Genomic DNA, 12,556 nt, shown 5'->3' with positions numbered 1-12,556 from the left:
CAGGAGGCCCCAAAGTCAGTCTCCCAGTGGCATCTCCTGGTAGTGCTTTGAGAGACCCTCCCTCTGGCCCACCTGAAACCCGCAAGAGCCACTGCCAGCCAGTGTTGGCAGTACTGAGCTAAGTTGCTCAATGACTGGTTCCTTATAAGGCAGCTTCCTGGGCTCAGATATGGAGTGGCCAGGCTCAGCATTGAGGGTCTGGTAGGCAGGAGGTTCAATCCCCAACAGCAACTCCACTTAAAAGCCGCCTGCTGATACGAAAGACTCCTCTAGAGAGCTGCTGCCAGTCGGAGCATGTTGAACAGGGTTAGATGGTTGAAGAGTGCTGCTGCCACACAGATACTTCTTGTAGGTGCTCAGGGCTGCCAAGAAGCCACCTGCTGCCTGGACCCTCCCCTGGGCAATGAAACTGGCCGCAAGCCAAGACTGGAAGGCAGCTGCTGCTACAAGTTTCTGGAAGCTGCAGTCAGGAATAATGTGGCTGTTGCGCTGAGTCTTGCTTGCCAGCTTCCCTTTGGGGAGTCTGGCAGCTGTGGGAAACAGGACACTGGGTGAGGGAGGTGGGCCTCATCCAGGCTTTCTGCCTTCTGAAAGAAACACTGGCCTCCTACCCTTAACTGCCACCAATTGGGCTAGGACGAGCTTGCCAGGAAATCCCCAGCAGTGCAGTGCAATGGTTAGAGCGTCAGGCGAGGGCATTGGAAACCCCTGCTGATTCGTCAGGTTCACGGGGTAACCTTGAGCAGGTCGCCGCTTCTCTCAGCCTCCCTCGCTTGTCGTGAGGATAAAGGGGATCCCCCTTCAGCTCCTCGGAGGGAAAGTTCGCGGACTGACGCAAGAACCATCAACCAGGGAGGCAGCCCGTGGCATTTCTGCCGCCTGCGCCTCCCTTTCAAGGGGCACAAACGGGCGGCGTTATTTTGGCACCACCTGAAAAATCCTCCCCGCGCTGCTTTTCCCTCGAAGGCAAAAGCCCCCCCCCGAAGCAGCCCCCCTGGGTGCTCCTCCCTCCCTCCCTCGGCTCAGCAGGGAGTCCCGGGGACCGAGCTGCGTCACTGCCGCCGTCACAGGAGCCCAAAGTCCGCTGGCAGGTCCCGGGGCAGCGATCTCTGCGCTCCCGAGGCGCCCCGGCGGAGAGGCGGGCAGGAGGCGGAGCGGCGCGGCGCCTCCCCGTTGGCCGCGGCTGCCCCGGAGAGGAGGCGAGGCGAGCGGCGGCGGCGGCGGCTGGGACTCCGGGGACGGCGCCCCGCGCGGCTGGCTGGCTCCATGGAGTCTCCGCCGGAGCGGAGGGCGCCTGGGCCGGCGGCCGCCGAGCCCGTGTACCGTCTGGCGGGGGCGCTGGGCTCGGAGCTGCAGCGGCTGTCGGGCCTCTTCGGGCCGGGCGCCGTGGCCGGGCTGGTGCCGCAGGTGGTGCGGCTGCTGGAGCTCCTGGAAGCGCTGGCCTGCCGCGGGCCGGAGCGGGACGAGGGGCCGGGCCGGGCCCGGCAGCTGCAGGAGGCCGGCGAGCCCTCGCCGGGCCCGACGCGGGACTTGGCGCAGGTGGGCGGCGAGGCCGAGCTCGGCGCTGGGAGGGCGGCTCTCTGCACGCGCTCAGAGGCCCAGCTGACGGGCGCGCTCGAGGGCTGAATCCTGGCCCTGTCCGAGTGGAAACCGGAGGGAGGCGCACCTTGGGGAGGCCGGGGGGCGCCGGCTGGGAAGAGCAAACCTTCCCTAGACCCTACTGCGCTGGATGCACCAGCGGGCAGACTCCGTCCGTCCAAAAAGGCACCCTTGGGTGTTCCTTGGGGGGCCCTGCTCCCTTCCCAGGTCGGTTCAGCAGCTGTGTGCAGGACTTTCCACGTGGGCCTCTCTGTGTGCCCCCAGTTTTAGATCCTCAGGAGGCCAAGGCTGGTTTTGTGCCCCTGGGAAGAAGGGGGGGGGGCGATTGCTAGGTCCCAGCTGCCTCCTTGTCCTCTCCCTGAAGTGGCTCTGCCTGAGTCCAGTTGCCAAGAGGTTTCCTAATAGGACAACCTTTGCCAACCTGCCGGCTGGCAGTGCCTGATGGGAGCTGCAGTTCACAATGTCTAGAGGGCTGCCCTCAAACAGCCCCCAGGGCGAGCTGCCCACAGAGCGCTTTGCCTCCATCTCTCCGCACGTGCCCCTGAGCCTTCCCTGGTCCAGCTTCCTCTCCCTCCTCTTCATCAGGCTCTGGAGCTGCGGCTGGCTGAGGCCCAGGAGAGAGCGTGTCTCCTGCAGAGCCGTCTGGCCCAAGCGGAAGCAGAGAACCAGCGCCTCTTGGCCCAGCTGGCCGGCACCCAGTCCCAGGAAGGTGAGATGCAAGGGAGGCGGGATTAGGGGGACGGACTGCACCAGCCACGCTCAGGTGCCTTAGGAGGCACTTGGACTGACATGTGGGGTGGTTGTGCCTGGCCTGGGGGAATCTCCCAGGGTGGGGCAGAAACTCGCCTGCCTCGTGACTGGTGTAAATGCAACCCACGTGGCTGTGGGAGACGTGCTGCCAGCTGGTTAATGACTTGCTGCGTGCTGCCTGCCCGGGACTGCCCAAGACCTTGTCCTCTGTAAGGGCTTCCTCGTGTGCAGCTTGTTTCTCTTTTGCTTTCTCCTCCTTTGGCTTGCCAGGGCGTGGAGGAAACTAGAGCGAGGAGACAGGCTGGAGGGGCCTCCCAGAGCAAGAGCAAGCAACTATAGAGCAAATAACTGGGCAGGTCGCATTCACAGGTTGCAGACAATGGAGAGATCTGGTTTTTCCTCTCCTGCACTGCAGGAGGTTGGACTAGATGACCCCTGGGGTGCTTTCCACCTTTATGATTCTGTGATTCTAGGAATGCCACACTTTTCTGTGACAAAGGGAGGCGTTTCTTCAGCATTCAGTTGCATTTCTTACATGACGATTTCCTCCCTCCCTCCCTTAATCTGGCCTGCTTTACTTAATGTGTGAAATGCAGTTGTCTGAATGTTGTGGGCAGTCTGGCTGGCATCTGTCTGTCTTGAGACAAAATGGAGGTTTGAGACCCACTGGCTGCCCTCACCTGCTTTAGCCGGGCAGTTGTGGGCAGTAGTGTAGTGGTAAATTCAGAAGTGCAGGGTCCTGTCATTATAATCATAGCCATGCCCGGTTCTATGATTATACAACATTCTAAGATAATGCAATAATCTTATAATTTGCAACCCTGGACCTCTACATCTCTGGGTGTGGGTGGCTATTGGCTAGTGCCTGTTGCTAAGGAGGAGCAGGACTTCTGACTCTTGTACCTCACCACTCTTCTGAGTTTTTAAATTGTTGCTTTGGGTTTAGAACAAGGGAAGGGACTTTTAGGCCCAAGTGCCGAATGCAGCTGTCCAGGCCTTTGCCTCTGGCCCTCAGGCCACGGGCCTCACCTGGCCTCATCCCCACTGTCCTCGGAGGAATGTCTCCTTGAGCTGTGACATCACTCTTGCTTGACTGGTTGGAGAGGATGTGTTGATGTCTTTGCCCTCTGTGTGGCTGGAATGCAGCCCTGTGGGAGTTGCATCTGTGTTGCTCCGCCCACTTTTGCTCCTGGCTCCGCCTACCACTGGCCTGTGGACCCTGGAAGCTTATCTGTGAAGGAATGTGGCCCCCAGGCTGAAAAAGCTTCCTTTAGACTCAGAGGCTAGACGCTCTCTCCCCTCTGGATAAATGAGCCTGGTAGTCCCTGCAGGGAACTTGAAGCCAAGGCCCAGATGAGTGGGTGGGTGCAGAGGAGAGGAAGAGGGCTGCCCCTCTTCACACAGTGGCGCTTCTGTCTTCTCCTTTGCAGCCTGCACTTTCTCCCTCCCTCTCTCCTTGCCTTGTTTTTGAAAAAGAGAAAACCCTTGACATTCAGCTGGTCCATGAAAAGGCGTTGGCTTGGCTGCTTCTGGACTGGGTGCTCTGAGCAGCAACTTGGGCTGCGTGTCAGCGCAGCAGGGAGAGTTGTGCACTTGTTCAACCGCTTACCGTCCACGGTCACCCCCAGTCCCCCAAGCGGTGCGGAGTTCAACAGGAGCAGCATTTCCCCACACCCAGCTTCCTCTGGAAGGAGGTCAACGGAGGCTTAGGGTGTTTTGTAACAGCTGGATGGATCTAGAAACAGGGCAGGTTTTGTAGTGACGGAGGCACAGTCTCCACACTCCGGCCTGCGGCCAAATCCACTGCCCTGCATTGTATCTCTGGGGAGAGGCAGGCACACTCCACCCCACAATGTTCTTATCAAGCATCTCATTCCAGTTTTGTCCCTGCCCCCCCCCCTCGAGACCGAGGAGAAGGGAGATTCAGGGAACATTCAGGACAGGATGAAAGGACAGCGCAGAGTTACACTGTGGAACTCCTTCCCACAGGAGGCAGTGAGGACCAACTACCAACCTGAATGGTTTGAAAGAGGATTAGAAAAATCCATGGAGGAGGAGGAAAGGGCTATTGACAGCTACTATGGCTCTACTCTGCCTCTGCAGTCAGAGAGAGTTGCTGGAAGCCACAGAAAAGGGCTCTTGTGATCCAATCCTGATTGCAGGTTTCCCATTGGAAGCACCTGGTCAGCCACTGTGAGCACAGGAAGCTGGCCTGATGCAGGAGGATTTTCTGGTGTTCTTATCAAGCCCAAAGAGAGGCCGAGCCAAGTCCTTCCAGTTTTGTCCCCATCCTCCTTGTTGAGTCCTTCCGGACACGGAGACTGAGGATGGAGGGGAGGGAGCTGACAGGCAAGACCACGCCCTGGGCTGGTTGTTCAGTAGCTGGGTAGGGGGTGGATGGACGGGCCAGCTGAGGTTGAGAGGGAGCAGTCAGGCCTCCCTTGATGGCCTGACTGCTTCCTAGGATGACGGCAGGGACACCTGAAAGCCTCTGTTCCCTCATATGAACCTACCTGGGTTCTGAGATCTTTGGGGGAAGCCCTTGTCTCAGTCCCACCCCCTTCACAGGGGTGCTTGGTGGGGACATGCGAGGGGACCTTCTTGGTGGTGGCTGCTCTTGGAGATCTACGCAAGTTATCTGAGTGCAGGGAGAACTTGCACCGGCCAAAATTCTCCCTGATATTAATTTTACAAAAGGCCTGATTGCATTTCTTTTATGTGATTTTAGCTTTTTGGATTCTATCTGTGTAGTTGTTTCCATTTGTGGAAGCCACCTTGAGACTGGGGAAGAGGTGGGATACACATTAATAATAATAATAATAATAGTAATAATACCATGGGCAAATGCCAGGTCAGGTAGAGTGTCTGGGGCTATGAAGGCAACCAAGGACCCTGTCGGAGCTGGGGGTGGTGGGTGCTGTGACTGTCCGCCCAGGGGCGCCACTCAGCTCTCTCGTCCTTGTCCAGAGAGCACCCAGCGCAGAGAGAAGGAGGTGATGCTGCGCCTCAAGGAGGTGGTGGACAAGCAGCGGGATGAGATCCGTGCCCAGGCCCACGAGATCCTCTGCAAGGCCCGGGACACCGAGGCGGTAAGGGGACGTGAGGGTGGGCAGGCACAGAGGCTGGCCTGGAGGGGACCGGCAGGCGCTCAGCGCCATTCCCGCGGCACGTGAGAGCAGCGCTGTGTCCTGCGTGCGAGGGCCCTTTCCCCCTCCCCAGTGTGGGGCTGGCACTATGGGCCATGGCACCCCGGAGTTGGAAGATACCCTGGGGTCATCCAGCCCAACCCCCAGCAACGCAGTGCCTGTGTCCTCAGCTGCAGGAGCAGCTGAACCGCTTCATGACGGTCAACGAGGAGATTCGCCGCAAGCTGGCCATCGTCCAGGCCCAGCTGCAGAGCGCCCTGCAGAGGAAGGAGGAGCTGGAGAGCGCCCTGCTGGAGGCCCGCCAAGAGGTGGAGAGGCTGAGCAAGGCTGCGGGGGCAGCACAAGAGGCCTTGAGGACTAGCGCCACGGTGAGAGGATGTAACCCAGAACTGCGTATCGACTTGTGAAAATACTGGCATACTGGTGGTTTACAGTAACAGCCTTGCATTGTGCCAGTCTGTGGCAACCTGGTGCTCTCCATCAGCCCAGATGTCCAAAATATCTGGGTGGCATTAAGTTGGTGATGGCTGCCCTCTGCGGACCCCCCTCGATGGGCTCCAGAGAGGGTGGTCTGTGGGAGGCCAGGCTAGTGGGATGGGGGTCCTGACCTCTCCCCACCTTCTCACAGGACCAGGAGATGGTGCCTGGCCAGGAGCTTCCTGGCAGCGGCCAGGGCAGGAGGTCCTACTCGAAGGAAGAGCTGCAGCAGATCCTGCAGGAGCGCAACGAGCTCAAGACCAGCCTGTTCCTGGTGCAAGAGGAGTTGGCCTATTACCAGCGGTCAGTTTATTCCTGCCTTTGCAGGGGGTTGGACTGGATGACCCCTTGGGTTCCTCCCAGCTCTCCATGTCTATGATCCTATGTTGGGTGTAGGGAGGGGGAAGCCAGGTGCTCCTACTGGCCAGTTGCTCTTAGAGGACCAAATCCCTAAGCAGAGGGATGTGCAGTTTTACCCAAGAGTTGGGTTCCTGTAAGTTAAGAAGTAAGGGACGCAGGTGGCGCTGTGGGTTAAACCACAGAGCCTAGGACTTGCCGATCAGAAGGTCGGTGGTTCGAATCCCCACGACGGGGCGAGCTCCTGTTGCTCGGTCCCTGCTCCTGCCAACCTAGCAGTTCAAAAGCACGTCAAAGTGCAAGTAGATAAATAAATAGGTACTGCTCAGTCGGGAAGGTAAATGGCATTTCCGTGCGCTGCTCTGGTTCACCAGAAGCGGCTTCGTCATGTTGGCCACATGACCTGGAAGCTGTACGCCGGCTCCCTCGGCCAATAAAGCGAGATGAGCGCCGCAACCCCAGAGTCGGCCACGACTGGACCTAATGGTCAGGGGTCCCTTTACCTTTACCTTAAGTTAAGAAGTGGGGAACCTGTGGCTGTCCAGGTCTTGTGCAACCACAACTTTCTCCCGAGTTAAATGCCTTCAAAGATGTAAGGATGGCCTCTGACTTGGGTGCCTTTAAAAGAGGAGGAGCAGGAGAGGGCTATCGAAGGCTTCTAAACACCAGGGCTCTGTTCTCCCTCCAGGGGCAGAGGCAGTAAATGTCTCTGGGGTGTCAGTGGCTGGGAGATCCAAAGTGGGGAGAGTGTTGTTGCCCTCAGGTCCTGCTGGCTGCTGGGCTCCCCATGGGGGCATCTGGCTGGCCACTGTGAGGAGAGGAGGCTGGGCTAGATGGACTCTCTTTGGCCTGATCCAGCTGTGGGCTCCTCTTGACTCTCACCAACCCTGACTGCTGACTGTGGGAGCTCAGGATCATCTGGAACAGCTGTTCTCAACCTGTGGGTCCCCAGATGTTGTTGGACTACAACTCCCATCATCCCCGTGCTCTGGCTTTGCTAGCTAGGGGTGATGGGAGTTGTAGCCAACAACATCTGGGGACCCACAGGTTGAGAGAGGCTGATCTGGAAGGTCACAGGTGTTTGGAACATTGTTAGATGCAGTAAAAATGACTCAAAGTGACTTACAAATTCGACAGGAATGCTAAACCAGTACAATCAATAATGTCAGTCATTGCAGATAGTAGCCATGGATGGCCTGAGACTCTGTGAACTTGTCTAATCCCCTTTTGAAGTCATCTAGGTTGGTGGCCATCACTGCCTCCTGCAGAAGGGAGTTCCACAGTTTCACAATGAGCCATGCAAAGCAGTCCTTCCTTTTCCCTGTCCCAAATCCTGTGCTCCCGAGCCCCGGAGATCCCTGGGTGGGAGGGAGGCGCAGACCCTTCTGCCTCCCTTTGGTGGGAAGAGTCCATTTCCTTCCTTCCAAGGCTCTCCTGAGACTCTCCTGCCTCTCTTCACCCCCGCAGGGAGTTGCTGAATGATGAGCGGATTCCCAGCCTCCTCCTGGATGCCGTGAAATCCACCATCAAGAAGCAGCGCAGGAAGATCCGGGCCAAGATGCTGGGCACAGCAGAGGAGCCCCTGAGCAGGTGAGTCTCCCGCTGCCTCCGCCTGAGCAATACCTGCAGGGCCAGTGTCTGTCTGGCCCACCTGGGCAGGAAGAGCCGGTGGCTGAGGGAGCTCCTGGCACTGGGTCACTGTGGATGCACTGGGACAGGCCTGGCTGGGACTGACTTTTGGGGGACTGAGAATGTCTTGCTGAGCAGGGCAGTCTACCCTACACTTCCTCACAGGTGGCTCGCTCACCTGTGGTCCTCCGGTTTCTGTCGAACTCCAACTCCCAGCAGCTCAATGGTCAGGGACGATGGGAGCTGTAGTCCAGCGTCAACCAGAGTAACACAAGCTCCCAGCCTCTGTGGTGACAACAACAACAACAACAATTTATTTATATCCCACCCTCCCCAGCCAAGACCGGGCTCAGGGAGGCTAACACCAAATATAAAAACAATTGATTGAAATACAGCTTAAAAAACAAGATTAAAATACAACTTTAATACATTAAAATGCAGCCTCATTTCAGTGGAAACTCAATCTAAAACTTCTTTGGGGATAAAAACGTCAAGTCTTCACCAACGCTAACTATCCAGACTGGTCCTACGTGGGCAAGAAAAAAGCCAGGGAAGTCCCCAAATAGGAGTTCCAACACAGAAGGAGAAAGGAAAAAATAAAGAGGGGAAGGGAATCAAATTGGTACACATTATTATTGTCGTCAATTAAATATATATCCCACCCTTCTTTAAAAAAAAAACCCGTTGCCCTGGCTGAAAGCAGGAGGCGCCTGGGCCATGCTGTGCACGCTGGAGGTCCTTCTGCTGGTTTCACTGAAATGCAGAGTTGGGAGGGGACCCAAGGGGTCATCTAGCTCAACCCCCTGCAGTGCAGGAATTGGTTGTGCTCGGGCGACAGAGCGCTTCTTCAACCTGCTTTGGCTGTGCAAACCTCCAGTTCCAGTTTGTGCTCGGACCCCACTGGCAAAAGACCTGACGGCCTGACCTTTCTCTTCCCAGCGATGAAGAGGAGGAGGGCGTGTGGCTGGCCTCCCCCACGGGCTCGGACTGCGTGGACGGCCGCCTCCCTGAGTCCAAGATCCGGAGCTTGTAAGTGGAGCCCCCTTGGCAGAGGGGTGGCTGCTTTGGCTGGAGTGAGAGGTAGGGGCACCCGTCTCCGGAAGAGCAGCCGGGCAGCAGGACAGCTTGCACACAGAGAGCAAACCGGCCCCAGCCAGTCCAAGCCTGCAGAGCCTTCAAGAGAAGGACGAGGAGGAGAGCCGCTGGGCGGCAGATGGCGGTCTTAAATTCAGAATTAAACAGGTTTAATTTGAAGGCAGCCTCCAGTTTAATCAGCCTGAGTGAAGCAGGATCACAGTGGCTGGAGAAGAGGCAGGAGCCTGCAAAGGGTGGTTTTGCATTTACAAACCTTTCAAGCCTGGTGCTTTCCAGATGTTTTGGACCCCCAGCTGTGGGGCTATGCTGCCTGGTAGATGCAGCCCAAAACATCTGGAGGGAATCTGTTCTGAGTTCTCAGGAATGGCTTAATCATGCTACAACCTTAGCAGTTTTATACCTGCTTTTTTAAAAAAAAAAACCACAAAGATTATTTTTATATCCCACATTTATCCTCCTATATATGCTCCCGGGAGCACAGTGAGGAATGCATGGTTCTCCGCTCCCCTTTGATTCCCACAGTAACCCTGGAGGGTGAGGCTCTCAGTGGCTGCTGGTCGCAATGGGCAGCACAAGCAGTCAATGCCTCTGAATACTGGGAATTGCAAGCGGGGAGAGTAGCTGTTGCCTTCAGGCCCTGCTTGCAAGCAGAGGAGGCCGGACTAGATGGGCGCCCTCTGGCCTCACCCGGCTGCTGTGGGGCTGCTGGGGTGGTTCTTAGGGGGTGAGAGGCGTCCTCTTTCCCATATGACCTCAGCTGGGGGAATGGGCTGGACACCCGGCATTTCTGCCTCCAAACTCTCACCCAACCAATCAGTCTATTATTTAGATCATGTTTCTTTTTCTGCATGAGAACTTGGAGTGGTTTCACAGCATCAAAATAGAAATTAACATGTACAACAAAGCACACAAAAAAAGAAACACAAAAAAACACAAAATCTCAGCCAGCAATCACAAACTCTAATAATCCTGCAAATGGTAGCAGTGAAATCAATCGAAGATGCAAAAACTCCACTCAAAAGCGAATGTTCTGGTTCTTCTGTGGGGCATTTCTCGACCTCTGCCAAACTCCACTTCTCTTTCTCTTTCTCATTCTTCTTTCTCTCTGCCTGCAGTTTTGGCCTCTGGTACCGTGGGAGGAGCAAAAGCAACTCGCCAGAAGACTGCCCTGGAGCCTGGGAGATAGTTGACCCTCAAGATGTGGGTCCTGAGGAGGAGGAGGAGGAGCAGGGAGGGAGGGAGGCCTCCTGCAGCTTCAGCCCCCCAAGTGGACCCTCGCCCTTCCCTTGAGCCAGACGCGGCTGGCTGAACCCACAACAGCGCCCTGTCCGGGCTGACCCCACAAAGACGGCAGGCTCACAGAGGTCGCTGCCTGGCTTGCGGGAACAGCTCCAGCCTTGGAGAGGGAGGGAGACAGCCTTGCAGAAGGCTCCTCCCGTGGGACTCTGCAGAGTCCTGCTTGAACCCAGGCCTGCAGCACAGCCGCTCGGAGGTGTCTCTGGCAGTCGTCTGCTGGTGCTGAGCAGAGAGGCGCAGAGGTTTTTATTCCTGCATAGGGCGCTCTGCTTGGCAGGGGAAGCAAGCTCCCCGTTTTGAGATATGTGTGCACTGATATAGCTGACTTGCAGAGCTGGGGGGATGTGAACCTGCTTTTCCCGCCAGCTTTGCTGGGGGGCTGATTTCGCCTGGGCTCCTTCAAGGACTTTTCAGTGTGTCTTCCCCGTTGCTCCCCCCCCCCACCGCCACTGATGTATGAACGGCAGGCGGAAGCGCTGCTTTGAACACACCTGAACCTGGAATCTCATGTAGGAAAGTGCCCTTAGGACCATGCCTCAAAATCTCCCTGACTCCGCGGAGCAGAGTTTGAAACCTAAAGCACTTTCCTCCGTATAATGTCCACACGTTTGGGGAATGTGATTTGTTTTTGTGAGAGATGTGTTTATATTGCGCAAGAAGATCCCCAAGGTAGTTAACAAACGTTGCAATTAAAATGTCAGCCTTTGAAAGCGAATAAAGCAGGAGCCAGTAAAAGACTGAGACGTGCAGCAGGCGGAGTGGGGCCGCACTGTCCCGTTAAAGGTCAGGAGAATCCCATGGTGTCGTTCCAGCACTGAGAAACTATTAAATTTGTGCCAGCCCCAACAGGGGGGGGGATTTATTCTTGGCCAACTGGGGTGCCACCTGCACCCCCAGAAAAAAGGGCCTGCTCTCCATTTGCCACCCAAAGCCTGCCCTCTGACCCAAATCTGAACGAAGGGGACGGAGGTACAGAGAGTGATAACCTGAAGGCGGGCCGGACGTCCATGCATATATTTTTACAAGGGGTGACCTGGGTTCTCAATTAGTCAAGAAACTGGTCTATGCATTAGGAATGGGCCCTCCCTCCAGGTGCAATGATTGGCGGGGGGGGGGGCCTCAGAGGTTTGGGGTGGTGGTGGCTGCCAGGGGTAGCGACCCCTGAGCCGAGGGGCTCCCTCCCAGCAGAGGTGCGCTTGGCACCTTCACTGGACAGGGCTGCAGGTGCCTTTCTTCACCCCTGGATTCTTTGGACATTTTGGAAATGTATATTTTTAGGACCCACCTTATTTCTGTGATGAAAAGTTGTTTTAAACTGTATTTTTAAATATATAAATATATATTGTGTTTTAATTGTTGCAGCCTGCCTTGGGACCTTAGGATGATGGGCGGGTCAATTAATTAATTAATTAATTAATTGCATCATATAGGAAGCTGCCTTAGACTACATCTAGCTCAGACCATTGGTGAAATGCAGAAGATGTGTGAAGGGCTGGTGGGGGCATTGCAGAAAGTGTGTGTGGTTTTTTTTTTTGGGGGGGGGTCCTCACACTGTCTCCAGGAGTCCCTCCAAATTTAGGGCCCCTCCAATGGACTTATTTATAGAGTGTCCTTTCTGATTTCCTTGCCCCAAACTTATATGGAGAACGCATTCTGCCTACTCTTTATTTAACCATTAGAATCATTTGATTGTAGAGTTGGAAGGGACCCAAAGGCTCCTCAATTCCTGCTCCCTGCAGTGCAGGAATTGCAGCTGAATTCTGATTAATTAATTCTGATTTGTTTGTGGGGCGGTGATTCGACAGTGAGCCTCCCTCCTGATCTGCCTGGCGGGTATCGTCTGTTAATCATTTGTTCATCCCACATCATGATTCTCTATTGATTTCCTAATTGCAAGAAGTCAATTTAAACAACAGCAAAAATGTCAGCTGCAGCAGAGTGCTTTCATACCTGGTAATTGTGTGAACCTGCCTTTGTGCTTTGATCTGCCTCACAAAATACTGACCGTCTGGAGGGAAACCCTCGTTGCAAGGGAGCGTGGCTGCAATGTCTTCTCTTGACCAATCTAATGTTACCTATCAATGGTGGCACAACACACCTTAGCCAAAGCAGGGTAAGGTTGCCGAGTGATTATGAAACCAGCTGTGAAATACATGTGTTTTTGGCTTTGTGCATACAATAAAACCAATTTAGTTTGACAGCTGCTG

General features: G+C 55.6%; 1 protein-coding gene across 2 annotated transcripts; it reads left to right on the top strand.

The window, feature by feature from the left end:
* Window positions 1-1,109: 1,109 nt before the first annotated feature.
* Window positions 1,110-12,547, top strand: RILP (Rab interacting lysosomal protein). Of its 2 annotated transcripts, none has more exons than XM_083480202.1 (8): window positions 1,110-1,539; window positions 2,185-2,308; window positions 5,317-5,438; window positions 5,672-5,863; window positions 6,124-6,275; window positions 7,797-7,919; window positions 8,898-8,987; window positions 10,169-12,547. In XM_083480202.1, the coding sequence occupies exons 1-8, from the start codon at window positions 1,267-1,269 to the stop codon at window positions 10,341-10,343; spliced, it is 1,251 nt and encodes a 416-aa protein (XP_083336328.1). In that variant the 5' UTR covers window positions 1,110-1,266; the 3' UTR covers window positions 10,344-12,547. The 2 variants fall into 2 exon arrangements, with proteins under 2 accessions (XP_083336328.1, XP_083336327.1); XM_083480201.1 differs by having other exon boundaries at window positions 1,232-1,539; window positions 5,666-5,863.
* The last annotated feature ends 9 nt before the right edge of the window (window positions 12,548-12,556 follow it).

This window comes from Podarcis liolepis (genome assembly GCF_965112155.1).
Source record: "Podarcis liolepis genome assembly, chromosome: 16".
Lineage (NCBI taxonomy): Eukaryota > Metazoa > Chordata > Lepidosauria > Squamata > Lacertidae > Podarcis > Podarcis liolepis.
Note: the sequence above shows the minus strand (reverse complement) of the source record. Positions and strands in the feature narration are given on the sequence as shown.

Bases quoted from the DNA above. Each gene is read 5' to 3' on its own strand.
- RILP (XM_083480201.1), top strand. From the start codon at position 1,267: ATGGAGTCTCCGCCGGAGCGGAGGGCGCCTGGGCCGGCGGCCGCCGAG. The intron at 7,920-8,897 runs GTGAGTCTCCCG...TTCTCTTCCCAG, and splicing joins GCAGAGGAGCCCCTGAGCAG to CGATGAAGAGGAGGAGGGCG. The intron at 8,988-10,168 runs GTAAGTGGAGCC...CTCTGCCTGCAG, and splicing joins GAGTCCAAGATCCGGAGCTT to TTTTGGCCTCTGGTACCGTG.